Source organism: Balaenoptera physalus, assembly GCF_965194825.1.
Source record: "Balaenoptera physalus genome assembly, chromosome: 16".
In the NCBI taxonomy this organism is placed as follows: Eukaryota; Metazoa; Chordata; class Mammalia; order Artiodactyla; family Balaenopteridae; genus Balaenoptera; species Balaenoptera physalus.
In genome coordinates, this window is record NC_138898.1 from 90,099,015 (window position 1) to 90,115,226 (window position 16,212).

General features: G+C 39.0%; 1 protein-coding gene across 8 annotated transcripts in view; it reads right to left on the reverse strand.

The window, feature by feature from the left end:
* Positions 1-16,212, reverse strand: part of SDK1 (sidekick cell adhesion molecule 1) — a 1,005,745-nt gene that overhangs the window by 511,167 nt on the left and 478,366 nt on the right. For all 8 annotated transcript variants that reach the window (XM_082429098.1, XM_082429101.1, XM_082429099.1 and 5 more), the window contains exon 5: positions 8,670-8,803. In XM_082429098.1, the coding sequence (XP_082285224.1) occupies positions 8,670-8,803 (134 nt within the window). The remainder of the gene's footprint in view (positions 1-8,669; positions 8,804-16,212) is intronic.

Consider the following 16,212-nt stretch of genomic DNA (forward strand, 5'->3'; position numbering starts at 1 on the left):
CCTCAAAAACTCTCAAGGAAGAGAAGCTAACCAGATGTTTCTGAATTAACAGATTCAGAATATTGAACTCATTCATAAAAGGAAAGAGTACTGGGAAGTGTGCGTCATTTGTATTCAATGACTGAGAAAATTGTATTTACAACTAACAACTAGTTCTGTGGTCTCATCTCAGCCGATAACCATTACTTTGCTTGAGGTTTCCCCAAACAAGATGTATAATGAATAGATGTTAGAGTTCATAAAATGACTGTAAGGAAAATTCAGTTTTCTATCCCCTTTGTCTGTGCCCTCTAAAAATTTCTCATCTTTCCATATCAATTATAGCGTCAGAGAAATCAGACAAAGCACTTCAGTGAATGTAATATCTGAAGTGATGACAGCTAGGAAGATACTGACTGCATGAGTAAGTTAAAATGTTGAGTCACTCTCCATATAAGTTTTGAAATGTTATGCTTCCATATTATGAGCCTATAGTGCAATGATCTTAAATTCTCAGTCACCTAAATTCAGGATGTGTCTGAAGACACTGGATCCAAAGCCAAGGGTAAAAGTCATTAGGGTTACTTCTATTTACAGTTCTAAAACTGCCACAATTAAGAGTCCTGTGTTTAAATATCTGAATATAATCATTTAAATTGGTATGGTTAACAAAGGGGCAGGAGGAGAGGTGGTTTGGAGAAATTATTAAAGTTGAGTTCTGGCATCAAAACAGAAGCTCTCGCTTTTTAAAACACAGCCAAGCTCCTCTGAGGTCGGGTGTGTAAGAGCTCTTGATGGAGAATCTCCAGTGCAAAAGGAGGGCTGACTCGGAGGACGGCTACTTTCCCCGAGTTTGGCCTTTTCCTTGGGCTTCCCTCATCTGTACATATGTTGGCACCAAGGGCATGCCCAGCCTCCTTCCAGGAGAAACGGGGGGCGTTGGGAGTCAAATAAACCTTGACTTGAATTCTCAACTCCCCATTTACTATTCTTGTGATTTCCATCAATAACCTAACACTTAGGGCCTTGGTGCCCTCAGCTTTGAAACAGGTTGGTCATTAAGGAGCAGGGCTAATATGGAAGGAAGGTGCACATGAACGCCTGTCACCAGCTCAAGGAGCACCAGTGTCCTTCCTCTACCTATGCCCTTGGGAAATCACTTAACAGCTTATTTGTAAATTCTCATCAAATCTGATATAGCTTAGAACAGCTTTGCTCTTATATCTCCTAAAACTATCACTTCCACAATTCAAGTTGACATCTAAAGGTTTTCAACACAGATTTGAAGAACTGCAAAGAATATAATTTCCAGTGTATTTTAATATTTTAATATTCTCGTGTATTTTAGTAATATCAACTATTGCAGCACTCTTTTATATGTATCCAAAGGAACCTAAATATTTGATAGAGTAGGTCTAAGGATTTGATACACAGCATCACCCATTTAAACAATACATGAACAAGCACTAATTTTTAATATCAGAAAGTTTACATCATTTCTATTTTTCTTCCTGAACTGGTATTTCCATTCTACTCCTCCCACAGAATTTTATCTTAATTTACTATATTTAATGATTCAAAGTATTTTACTGATCACCCTATCATAGCCTCTGAAAAAAATATGTATATAAATTAAAAATTCCCAGCAACCATATGCCTCTGGGGTTAAAAAAACCCTCTTGGATTGAGTTATTGCTACAATTATTATTTGCAGTCTGTAAAAGATAAATACATGTATAACAAATTTTGATGAATATTATATATAAAAGAAAAAAAAATCACTGGAAATGCATCTCGCCAAGAGATGGATGCAAGGTTTACCCTAATTCTAATCCTACTTTTCTTTTTTGTAAAAATAACTGCTGGGAAATTTTGCTCATAGAAAAAAGTAGATGAGAATGGAGGGAATTTTGTTATAGAAATATCTCTCAATTGTTTAAACACCTCTGAGTATACCAAAAGCCACAGGGTAATTTATTTGTTAGGATAGACTACTTTTTGTTCCAATAACAAATAAACCCTGAAATCTCAGTGCTTAGCACACCAAGTTTTATTTCCCACTTATATCGAGTCCCATTCAGCCGGGGTGATTCTCCAGGGCTGTTCTTTCCATGCACTAATTCAGCCTCTGGGCAGCTTCTACCTGGCGGCTCTACCATCTCCATGAGTGGCCTGGCCACTGTGGGCCCCAGGGGGAAGGCAGAGCATGAAGGTGACTTGCTGGCTCTTAAACACATGGCCCGGAAGTGACACACTCCCTTCTACTCCACACTGAGTGGAGTTAGTCAGTGGCTCCAAGCTGCAGGTGGGCTGGAAATGTCTTCTTGTCCTAAGAGCAAGGGGACTTTCTATCACTCAGCAATCAATCACCAGAAATTATTTGTAATAAAATGTCAGCTGACAATGCATTTGGGTGTTGCCTCATTTTGTAGACAGCAGGGAATTGAAAACTCCTGATTTATAAAATGATTTACTTCCCAGTTACTAGAGCACTTCACTTTCCCAGTTCTGACACTGATATTTAGAGTTATCCCTTTGTTTGGCACCTGGAAGTCTGTAGCCTCAGATAATGCCTGTACTAAAGAGTCGGGATGGATGTGACACGTGCCCATAAGAGAAGAGCCCCCTGACACTCAGGCATCCTCAGGATGATCTGATTTCAATTTTTAAAATTTTCTAATTTTTAATTTATTATTATTATTATTATTTTTGGCCTCGCTGCAGCTTGCGGGATCTTAGTTCCCCAACCAGGGATCGAACCTGGACCTCTCAGCAGTGAGAGCGCCAAGTCCTAACCGCTGGACCGCCAGGGAATTCCCAGGATTATCTGATTTTTGGAAAGTGTATAAGAAAGCACCTGGAAACAGATGTCCTGAGCATCATACATGCCTGCTCACCCTCTTGGAGACCCGTGGGCACCCTGAGAGGTACTCACAGCCCGATCTGAAGAGTGTTGCTTTGGGAGAGTGAGGACGTTGGGCATCTCAAACGTGTTCAAAAGTTGAGGGCAAGTTACAATTCATCGTTTAACCCAATGCCCTAAGATTTACCAAGGGTGAAATTAGGCTGAAATAAGTCACAAAGGGGAAAAGAAAGACAGATTGGGATGAGGAGAGATGGGAATTCCATGGAAAGAACGTGAGTAGATAACAAAAATAACCCAGTTTTGTCTTGCGGAGGTGAGAAGAGAATTAGGGCCTCATTATTTTTTAATCACTTCGTCCTTTTTTTCTCAAGTCTGGTTGAGAATCCCCAGCTGTATGCTTCTTCTAAACCTCATTCACCACCATTTATACATACATTGGGTTCGGAAACAAACTGTTAGGACTGGCATTTTCATTTGTGTCTTTGAACTGAAACCATAAGAAGAAAACAAACCCCTAATGCTACTGTGCAGATGGGGTCAATCAGTGGGATGGCTCCGTCACACTTCGCATGCAAGCTGCCCCAAGGGAGATCTAAAAACTCTCATTTTCAAGGTGCACAGCATGCCTTCCTATATCTGTTTGCTGTCAGAACTTTCCAATGGGCTGTGGTTTCACCTTTGCCCGGTAGGTGGATTTACGTATTTGTGTACTTAGTTTTAACTGAACTAACTCTCACAGGGTAGGTAACTGGATACAAAAGTACACCTGGGAAGAAATCACAGATGTGAGTTACTCACAAGTCTAGCACAAAGGAGCGACACAGACACAAATGGCAACACTGACACCTGTGCTCTCCATCAGCCACGTTCCAGGACAAACGGTCCTATGTAATCAGATGTCGGAAGAACTCGTCCAGAGAACAAACTATCAGGAAGACCAAGTAAAGTATGGATTTTCATTCACAAACGGTATATTGTGCTGTGAGACATGAACTAAAGATGGAATGAAACTTTCATGATTAGCAAGATACCGTTTATTTCACCTTTCAGTATTTCACCTTTTTGTACGACAGCTAAATACTCGTACTTTATAAACAGCTCAGTATGCATATACCAGGGGTGAATGTCAAGGCTTCCTTACTGATGGTGTGCCTATAAAAAGGCTTCAGAGACCATAGCCTAGGCTTAGCTCCTTCCATAAGCAGCTCCGGGAGGTCTGGGCAGAGCATGTCGTATGCTTCATTACATACCCTACTTAGCAGGTCAATACATGCTGAACGATTAAACTCATCATTCTACTGTAAAGTACACTTCCTGTTTATGTTTCTGAAAATTCTGGCAGTCAAGTACCATTTACCCTATAAAGCCATAGCTGGATCTGAAATCGGTCATTTATAATATTGACACTGCCTCAGGATTGCTCTTTAATAACATTTCAAACCGGTCCTACGGCTTCGGCCATCCAATTCATGTCAAAGAACAACTGAGAGGCTTATGCCTGGCCCTTCTCTCCCTATAATGTTAGAAGCATGAAGAAAATAAGACAGAATTTTATCCGGGCACACAAAAGCCATGTTTTACAGGGCAGTCCTCTTGGACGACTGTTCCTAGACATTATTCTCAGGAATTCGCTTTCAACTACTAACCATACATGAGGTCTGCAGTTAAATTAGAATTATAGAGGACAAAAGAATGTTAAGTGGTCGTCAGAATTAAAAGCAAGGGTTTGCCAGCCTGAAGGAGGATCAGTTGAAATGATACTCCATCTGCAAATGTTGTTTGAGGAGCAGACATTAAAATGAGAGAGGCGAGAGAGGCAGTCATTTCTTTTCTAATCTAAGCTTCATCTCCAGCAGAGAATCTCATTACGCTGGACATTCTGAAGATTGGGTCAGAGCTGATCATGTGTCTAAGGTATGTACAATGGCATTTAAACAATTAGTTAATCACTGTACAGAATTCTTCTCATCTTCAAAGAGAAACTCTCATTTACATATTAATTCAGTTCGGAAGACCTGATCCACACAAGTTAACTCAATGTAAAATCTTCAAAGTGAAAACCAAAAACAGGTTGACAGGTGTATAAAGCTTGCCTGAGTTTGACCTCAGAATGGAAATGTGCACTCTCAGGCGAGTTCAGCCCATTCTTTTTCTGGTGTGCAGCTGAGCCACGGGAGTCAGCGATGAAAAATTCATGCAGGGCGCTTCAGCAGTCCCACCTATGGCCTTAACATCTGCTGGCTTCACGTCACATTAAAACGTCAAAGTGAATCCACCCCTGAGATGGTGGCAAGCTTTCACTGGGAGCAGGAGAATGGATAGTTCAGAGAAGTCCTCTCCTTCCCAACAGGAAATGCCTGTGCAGAACATGCTGTGACTTACCCTCTTAACCATATAAAAGGGCGGGGGGGGGGGGGAAGTTAAGGGATAATAATGCACAAAACAGCAGGCGGAACCATGACGGGACTGCATTTCACTTCTAATTGTCACGCTTTTTAAAAATTTTTATTTTTATCTCAACCGTCTTTATCTTTTGCTTCCCATAAGCTTCAAGTGCAGCCAAAATATCTAGCAACTGAAAAGGTGGTGAGGTTTTGAACTCTCGAGTACACAGTTGTTTGGGAAAATCCGTCACCTCCTCCTGTTAGCTGGGGGAGAGCGCATCACGCATTTTGATGTTTCGAGGCAAGGCTGGCCCTGAGTGCTACTCCACCTCGACACTAGGCTGTCCCTGCAGGAGGAACAGTTTACTACGACGACTGCAAACAAGAGGTGGGCCGCATAGCACTTTCCACTTTTAAATTAATTACAGTGCAATCCACCAGGAATTTAATTTCCAGTACCCTACCACCTTGATCGTATTCACTACAGAAAGGTTCCCTACTTTATTCTCCTGATGCCAAGGGAAAATTTATCATCGTTAAATGATAATTGGCTGTAATATCTTTAGATTCTTCAGAATTGCTGGCTGGCAAGTTTTTTAAATTTTTCATCAATCTTGTTTGGTGTTTTTACGAAGCCTACATTAGGAAAAAGAAAAAAGATGTCTAAGCCTGCAGAACACACTGCATCTTACTACCTGCATGAATAGGTCTTGAGAGTTTCTAACTCCATAATAAATCCGGTGGGGTTGTACACCCTCTGTATTTCACAGCCTCACACGGTGCTGCCTGGGAAGTCCTGAACTGCAGTTTCTCCCCTTACAGCGTTCGTTGCAGTCCAGAAAGGAGCAAATTTAAACAATCAGTTCTGGGGAATTCCCTAGCAGTCCAGTGGTTAGGACTCCAAGCTTCCACTACAGGGTGCAAGGGTTCAATCCCTGGTGGAGGAACTAACATCTCACAAACCAAGTAGCATGGCCGAAAAGATTAAAACATAAGTAAATAAAAATGAAAATAAATAAACAGGGACTTCCCTGGTGGCGCAGTGGTTAAGAATCCGCCTGCCAGGGTTCGATCCCTGGTCCGGGAAGATCCCACATGCTGCGGAGCAACTAAGCCCGTGCGCCACAACTACTGAAGCCCGCGCGCCTAGAGTCCGTGCTCCGCAACAAGAGAAGCCACCGCAATGAGAAGCCCGCGCACCGCAACAAAGAGCAGCTCCCGCTCGCTGCAACTAGAGAAAGCCCGCGCACAGCAACAAAGACCCAACGCAGCCAAAAATAAGTAAATAGAATTTAAAAAAAGAGACTATTAAAAATAAATAAATAAATAAATAAACAATCAATTCTGGGGTTTTCTGCAGATTTATCAAGACTTCTGATCTTTAGAGCTTTTCAAAATAGAATTTTAGTGAGAAAATGCATGATTGGGTGCCCTTTAAATTTTAGGTAAGTCTAACACATCAACAGTGAGGTTCACCCAAGAATTAAAATAAGGCCATTTCCTCAACCTCCTTACTTGTCACATTTTACCTGGTCCCCATAAAAAGCAAAGAACACAGATGGGGACAGAATGCAGGTTTTCTCCTAAGATTTAAAATAAGTCCGTCCATACCATCAACTTCCTTATATCTCACCTTCTACACATTTTACCCAGTGCTAACGAAAAGATAAAACTACACAAGGGAACGAAATGCAAGGCAGTTAATTATAATATTTATGAGCTGCTTCCAATATGCTTCTTGGTTAGAGTAGACACTGAAATTATTTAAAAATTTACATATTCCAATTATCTAACGCATGGTATGGCGTTAGTACGGCAACTTACAAATTCACTGTATTCGTTTTATTTTCTACTGGCTTTGTAGAGTGGGCATGTAGGAAACTACTAGGTGTGGACTACTTCATACCTTCGTGATGTTATTAGCATCAAGTTAACCAGAATATGTGTGGAATTTTTTCCCCCCTCTTCTAATAGACTAATGTCAATTTTTTTGTTTCTGACTCAGAATTCCACCAATTTGACCTATTATTATCCTGGTATGTATATTACAATTGAGTGCTGAATCAGATTTGCTAAACAGAATAAACGGCTCTAATTATAAAAGTTGGAAGTCATTAAAATTATCACAATATATTTAATAACAAAATTTCCATCTTTTATTATTAATACTGAAAAATCTCCATAAATCATTCTTTTTCTACTATGATTCTTGATTCATAGGGTCCTTTAAATAGCAGTACAACATGCACTGGACCTTGTGAGCCCTACACTTAATCAATGGACACAACTCTCCAAAGCACCACAAAGGCCCTGCTGATGGCCAGATCTGCACCGCCTGTGGTCTGGAGCTGAGGACTCAATTCCTAGAAATTAGGAGCTGGTGGCAGGGTGGTGGCCACCTAGGAGCACTTGATGGGCATGTGCGGGGCATGTGGGAGCACACGCAGTTAATGCCCACCGTCTCCTGACCGTGGTGCTGTTCACCCAGTAAACTCTGTTAGGCCTAAAGCAACTGGATTCCTCAAGGACCAGGAGTAGCAAACACTACGGTCTATCCCGTGTATGAAACAAAACTTTTCAAACTACCCAAAGGGGAAAGCCATTCCTTCAAGGTGGTTTTTAAAAAGATGAAATCTACCACTATACAGACAAATCCACTTAACTCACTCTTGTATGACATGATCATAATATTTTGAAATCTACCATGACCATTTCCCAACTGTATTTTCTCAACAGCATAATCACTGCATTTCATACCATGAAGCTTCACGCTGCAGACATTTGGTGGCATCTCTGAGATGCACCTGTTGTCCTCTTTTAGCTCCGAGTTCTTGCTTCTGGTCATTTCCCCCTTCTCCGGCAACCAACTCTTCCTAGTAGAATTTCTGGAGCCTTCTTTCAAAGGCCAAATATTTAAACTAAGTTGCCTCAAACTAAAATATCCTTAATTAACTTAACATTTAACTGTGATGTGTGTGTATTTTCTTCATGATCCAGGCTTTTAGTTATTCTTAAGATATACTCCTAATTTTAACACAACTTAGTATATATATTTTCTCAAAGATTTTTTTTTAAATTAAAGTAAAAGGACATAACCTGTGGCCTAATCTAGTCTCAAGTTTCATGGATACAACTCCTTATAAGCCAAAAGATGTTTTGTTGTTGTTAAAAACCATACACATTAATAGAGTACAAAAGCAAAAATGTTATTTTAAATTCCCCCAAACAAATAAGATCCTGTATTTAGAATTACCGGTCAGATTCACATTTTCTGCCTATCAGTTCAAAGAAAGCAGCTATAGACACTGGATCAATACTGAACCATAATCACTAACCCAGAGAGGTAAGATTTATTGCAAAATGCCCCTTGAGATGGCGGTTATTAATTAAATCCAGAAGTTACTGCTTTCACAATGATCATGTGGGATTTTGTCACTCACTTGCTATGCTCAGGTGAATGAGTGGGCTGGTCTTGTTCTCCCCATTCCTCTCGTTGACAGCCTGCACGTAGTAAGCCCCTGCGTCGCTGGCCGTCGCTGCCAGGATCACCAGCTGGTTCTCCAGCGTGATGGCTCTGCATCAGGGAAGAGAAGAGACAGTGTCAAGGCCGGTCCATGGAACTTTGTATTTGTAAGACAGATTAATTTACTAGGCTGACCATAAGGGAATGTCCAGAGTTGTTATCATTGTTGTTGTTGTTTTAAAGGTTAAAAAAAGATCTGGAAGGACAAAAACAAATCCCCAGGCCGACTTGAGGAATGAGTTGGTGGCTGAGCCTGCTGAGGTCCAATGACGTGCTGGCTCCTGCCAGGGGTCTGGGAGCTCCAGGCGCCACGTCTGTACATTTGGCCCACCCTCCTTCTCTTAAGAAATGAGAAAATGGAGGATCAGAGAGGTTAAGTTGTTTTTCCAAGGTAAAACAGCAAGGTAACAGTACCAGAGGGAGGACTAGGTCTTCTCACATGTAGACTGGTGCTCTGCCAACCATACCATACACAGACTCTCACCCTTACTTATTTAAAAGAAGAAGAAGAAGAAAAACAACAAACACAAATTCCATAAATCCAAATAACCTTTCCTTAAATGGGTGACCCAGTATCCTTTGCTCATGTTATAGTTCTATATTCTTTTTACTAGTTAAGGAGGTTGGGGGGTAGAACCTGTTAAAAAACAAAAACAAAAACAAAAACAAAAAAAACAAAGGTAAGTGATCTTTTCCTTGGCTGGTGAAGTGCACTTTGAGGGTCAGACACATTCTGAGCACCAAAATGTCATGTAGCCTACTCTCATCTTCAAAACACTAGGAAACTCCTGGGACCCTGGAGTCCCACAACTGTGTCACTCTACGGACGAATAGTTTTATTTGTTCATTTTTAATGCTAGATAGTCATAGCCCTTCCAGAGTCAGCTAAACTAAGATCTCTAGTCTAGTAACATAAAAAAACATGCAGGACGTAAAACCGGGGCCTCAGATGTAAATTCGGGGCCTCAGACGTAAAACTGGGGTCAATGATGTAAATCCGTGACCTCGGATTGGATGTGAATCTGGGGCACAAACGCCTGTCAAGCCCAGGCAGAGTCCCTGGCACGCTGGGTGGTGCGGGTGGCACAGATGGCCCAGCTCTGACCCTGAGGACACCAGGTCGCCACCCTGCCCCTCTGGCAGCTCTGGGTCCCCATTGCCACGTACCAGCTAGGTGGTTCCAGGGATCTGGATGTCCATGTCTTTGGGGGACCATTACTTCGCCTGCCACATGCTTGTGGGATCTTGGTTCCCAGGCCAGAGGTCGGGCCCGAGCTCCTGTGGTGGGAGCTCCAAGTCCAAACTGCTGGACTAACAGAGAACCTCAGACCCCAGGGAATATCAATTGCAGTGAGGCCGCCCAGAGGTCCTCCTCTCAGCACCAAGATCCAGCTCTATCCAACTGCCTGCAAACTCCACTGCTAGAAGTCTCAGGCCAAACAACCAGTAAGACAGGAATACAGCACCATCCATCAAAAAAGAAAAAAAAATGAAACAACAAAAAAATATGTTACAGATGAAAGAGCAAGGTAAAAACCTACAAGACCAAATAAATGAAGATGAAATAGGCAAGCTATCTGAAAAAGAATTCAGAGTAATGATAGTCAAGATGATCCAAAATCTCGGAAATAGAATGGAGAAAATACAAGAAACATTTAGCAAGGATCCAGAAGAACTAAAGAGCAAACAAACAGTGATGAACAACACAATTACTGAAATTAAAAATACTCTAGAAGGAATCAATAACAGAATAACTGAGGCAGAAAAACGGATAAGTGAGCTGGAAGATAAAATGGTGGAAATAACTGCCAGGGAGCAGAATAAAGAAAAAAGAATGAAGAGAACTGAGGACAGCCTCAGACCCTCTGGGACATTAAACACACCAACATTCAAATTATAGGAGTCCCAGAAGAAGAAGAGAAAAAGAAAGGGTCTGAGAAAATATTTGAAGAGATTAGAGTAGAAAACTTCCCTAACGCTGGAAAGGAAACAGTCAATCAAGTCCAGGAAGTACAGAGAGTACCATACAGGATAAACCCAAAGAGAAACATGCCGAGACACATATTAATCAAACTATCAAAAATTAAATACAAAGAAAAAATATTAAAAGCAGCAAGGGAAAAGCAACAAATAACATAAGGTTAACAGCTGATTCTTCAGCAGAAACTCTGCAAGCCAGAAGGGAGTGGCAGGACATATTTAAAGTAATGAAAGGGAAAAACCTACAACCAAGATTACTCTACCCAGCAAGGATCTCATTCACATTCGATGGAGAAATTAAAACCTTTACAGATAAGCAAAAATTAAGAGAATTCAACACCACCAAACCAGCTTTACAACAAATGTTAAAGGAAGGAAACACAACAGAAGGAAAAGACCTACAAAACAAACCCAAAGCAGTTAAGAAAATGGTAATAGGAACATACATATTAATAATTACCTTAAATGTAAATGGATTAAATAATCCAACCAAAAGACATAGACTGGCTGAATGGATACAAAAACAAGACCTGTACATATGTTGTCTACAAGAGACCCACTTCAGACCTAGGGACACATACAGACTGAAAGTGAGGGGATGGAAAAAGATATTCCATGCAAATGGAAATCAAAAGAAATCTGGAGAAGCAATTCTCATATCAGGCAAAATAGACTTTAAAATAAAGACTGTTACAAGAGACAAAGAAGGACACTACATAATGATCAAGGGATCAATCCAAGAAGAAAATATAACAATTGTCCAAGAAGAAGGTATAACAATTGTAAATATTTATGCACCCAACATAGGAGCACCTCAATACATAAGGCAAATGCTAACAGCCATAAAAGGGGAAATCAACAGTAACACAATAATAGTCAGAGACTTTAACAGCCCACATCCACCAATGGACAGATCATCCAAAATGAAAATAAATAAGGAAACACAAGCTTTAAATGACACATTAAACAAGATGGACTTAATTGATATTTTTAGGACATTCCATCCAAAAACAACAGAATACACTTTCTTCTCAAGTGCTCATGGAACATTCTCCAGGATAGACCATATCTTGGGTCACAAATCAAGCCTTGGTAAATTTAAGAAAATTGAAATTGTATCAAGTACCTTTTCCGACCACAATGCTATGAGACTAGATATCAATTACAGGAAAAAAAACTGTAAAAAATAGAAACACATGGAGGCTAAACAATACACTACTTAATAACCAAGAGATCACTGAAAAAATCAAAGAGGAAATCAAAAACTACCTAGAAACAAATGACAATGAAAACACAATGATCCAAAACCTATGGGATGCAGCAAAAGCAGTTCTAAGAGGGAAGTTTATAGCAATACAATCCTACCTCAAGAAACAAGAAAAATCTCAAATAAACAACCTAACCTTACACCTAAAGCAATTAGAGAAAGAACAACAAAAAAATCCCTAAGTTAGCAGAAGGAAAGAAATCATAAAGATCAGATCAGAAATAAATGAAAAAGAAATGAAGGAAATGATAGCAAAGATCAATAAAACTAAAAGCTTGTTCTTTGAGAAGATAAACAAAATTGATAAACCTTTAGCCAGACTCATCAAGAAAAAAATGGAGAAGACTCAAATCAACAGAATTAGAAATGAAAAAGGAGAAGTAACAACTGACACTGAAGAAATACAAAGGAGAGAATACTACAAGCAACTCTATGCCAAAAAAATGGACAACCTGGAAGAAATGGACAAATTCTTAGAAAAGCACAACCTTCTGAGACTGAACCAGGAAGAAATAGAAAATATAAACAGACCAATCACAAGCGCTGAAATTGAAACTGTGATTAAAAATCTTCCAACAAACAAAAGCCCAAGACCAGATGGCTTCACAGGCGAATTCTACCAAACATTCAGAGAAGAGCTAACACCTATCCTTCTCAAGCTCTTCCAAAATATAGCAGAGGGAGGAACACTGCCAAACTCATTCTATGAGGCCACCATCACCCTGATACCAAAACCAGACAAAGACGTCACAAAAAAAGAAATTATAGGCCAATATCTCTCATGAACATAGATGCAAAAATCCTCAACAAAGTACTAGCAAACAGAATCCAAGAGCACATTAAAAGGATCATACACCATGATCAAGTGGGGTTTATCCCAGAAATACAAGGATTCTTCAATATACACAAATCAATCAATGTGATACACCATATTAACAAATCGAAGGATAAAAACCATATGATCATCTCAATAGATGGAGAAAAAGCTTCTGACAAAATTCAACACCCATTTATGATAAAAACTCTACAGAAAGCAGGCATGGAGGGAACCTACCTCAACATAATAAAGGCCATATATGACAAACCCACAGCCAACATCATTCTTAATGGTGAAAAACTGAAACCATTTCCTCTAAGATCAGGAACAAGACAAGGTTGCCCACTCTCACCACTATTATTCAACATAGTTTTGGAAGTTTTAGCCACAGCAATCAGAGGTGAAAAAGAAATAAAAGGAATCCAAACCAGAAAAGAAGAAGTAAAACTGTCACTGTTTGCAGATGACATGATACTATACACAGAGAATCCTAAAGATGCTACCAGAAAACTACTAGAGCTTATCAATGAATTTGGTAGAGTAGCAGGATACAAAATTAATGCACAGAAATCTCTTGCATTCCTATATACTAATGATGAAAAATTTGAAAGAGAAATTAAGGAAACACTCCCATTTACCACTGCAACAAAAAGAATAAAATACCTAGGGATGAACCTACCTAAGGAGATAAAAGACCTGTATGCAGAAAACTATAAGACACTGATGAAAGAAATTAAAGATACAGACAGATAGAGAGATATATCACGTTCTTGGATTGCAAGAATCAACACTGTGAGAATGACTATGCTACCCAAAGCAATCTACAGATTCAATGCAATCCCTATCAAATTACCAATGGCATTTTTCACAGAACTAGAACAAAAAAATTCACAATTTGTATGGAAACACAAAAGACCCTGAAGACCCAAAGCAATCTTGAGAAAGAAAAATGGAGCTGGAGGAATCAGGCTCCCTGACTTCAGACTATACTACAAAGCTACAGTAATCAAGACAGTATGGTACTGGCACAAAAACAGAAATATAGATCAATGGAACAGGATAGAAAGCCCAGAGATAAACCCACGCACATATGGTCACCTTATCTTTGATAAAGGAGGCAAGAATATACAATGGAGGAAAGACAGCCTCTTCAATAAGTGGTGTTGGGAAAACTGGACAGCTACATGTAAAAGAATGAAATTAGATCACTTCCTACTATCATACGCAAAAATAAACTCAAAATGGATTAAAGACCTAAATGTAAGGCCAGACACTATCAAACTCTTAGAGGAAAACATAGGCAGAACACTCTACGACATAAATCATAGCAAGATCCTTTTTGACCCACCTCCTAGAGAAATGGAAATAAAACAAAAATAAACAAATAGGACCTAATGAAACTTAAAAGCTTTGCACAACAAAGGAAAGCATAAAAAAAGACGAAAGGACAACCCTCAGAATGGGAAAAAATATTTGCAAATGAAGCAAGTGACAAAGGATTAATCTCCAAAATATACAAGCAGCTCATGCAGCTCAATATCTAAAAAACAAACAACCCAATCCAAAAATGGGCAGAAGACCTAAATTGACATTTCTTCAAAGAAGATACGCAGATGGCCAACAAACACATGAAAAGATGCTCAACATCACAAATCATTAGAGAAATGCAAATCAAAACTACAATGAGGTAACACCGCACACCAGTCAGAATGGCCAACATCAAAAAATCTACAAACAATAAATGCTGGAGAGGGTATGGAGAAAAGGGAACCCTCTTGCCCTGTTGGTGGGAATGTAAATTGATACAGCCACTATGGAGAACAGTATGAAATTTCCTTAAGGAACTAAAAATAGAGCTACCATATGACCCAGCAATCCCACTACTGGGCATATACCCTGAGAAAACCATAATTCAAAAAGAGTCATGTACCACAGTGTTCACTGCAGCTCTATTTACAATAGCCAGGACATGGAAGCAACCTAAGTGTCCATCGACAGCTGAATGGATAAAGAAGATATGGCACATATATACAATGTAATACTACTCAGCCCCTAAAAAGAAACGAAAATGAGTTATTTGTAGTGAGATGGATGGACCTAGAGTCTGTCATACAGAGTGAAGTAAGTCACAAAGAGAAAAACAAATACTGTATGCTAACACATATACATGGAATCTAAAAAAAATTAAAAAAATGGATCTGATGAACCTAAGGGCAGCACAGGAATAAAGACACAGACGTAGAGAATGTACTTGAGGACATGGAGAGGGGGAAGGGTTAACTGGGACGAAGTGAGAGAGTGGCATTGACATATATACACTACCAAATGTAAAATAGATAGCTAGTGGGAAGCAGCTGCATAGCACAGGGAGATTAGCTCAGTGCTTGTGACCACCTGGAGGTGTGGGATAAGGAGGGTGGGAGACGGAAGAGGGAGGCGATATGGGGATATATGTATGCATATAGCTGATTAACTTTGTTATACAGCAGAAACTAACACAACAATGTAAAGCAATTATACTCCAATAAAGATGTTAAAAAAACATGCAAGATAAATAACTTCTCATGAGAAATTTTAACATAATAAAACTTTTTCTTCCTGCTACCTTGTAAAATCTTTTTCAAAACCTCTTGATTTTCAGACATTTTATAAGATTATCTTAAGAAGTTACTGCTTATTCAGGGTTCCCTCAGGGTATATTACAGTCTGAGGTCTCTACGACTAACTTACCTCATTTCTCATTTAAGAAAATTTCCCTATTAAGAAGTTTTCAATTTTTAGTCCCATAAAAATATTTCAAAAAAGCTTTACTATAATTATTTATTATTCCTTTATAGAACCATAGAAATTGTTCCATTTTATTTTAGTATATGTTACACTGGCACCTAAAATTAAATATCAATATTTATTACACATGAAGTTACACATTTAATAGTACAATTTAAAAACTGAATATATAACTTTTTTCTTTAACATCTGATTTTTGCCATAGTAATTTCAAATATGCCTATTATTCCTCAGAATTATTCTCCAAAAAGTCCATTAATTCTCTGTATTATTTATGATGTTGTTTCAAGTGTATTGAAAATTAATAAGTACATAAAGAATAGAAATATTAAAGTTTACATCCGTTATAATTTATAGATTTAAGCTCATTTTTTCTTTTAAATGTCAGTAGTAAAGTCAAAAGTCATGAAGAAAAACCTATCTATTGCAAAAAGAACACCACAAAAATGCCCAAACTTTAGAGAACATTAGATTAATGAGGATCGATTCCCCAGAAGACTTTACTCTTTTTTCTTATCCATCTCTTTCTGAACAGGGCATTTCTACAAAAGAACCAGATTTTTTAATGAAAACTAAAATATCTAAAAACATTCATCAAATTCAAAATTC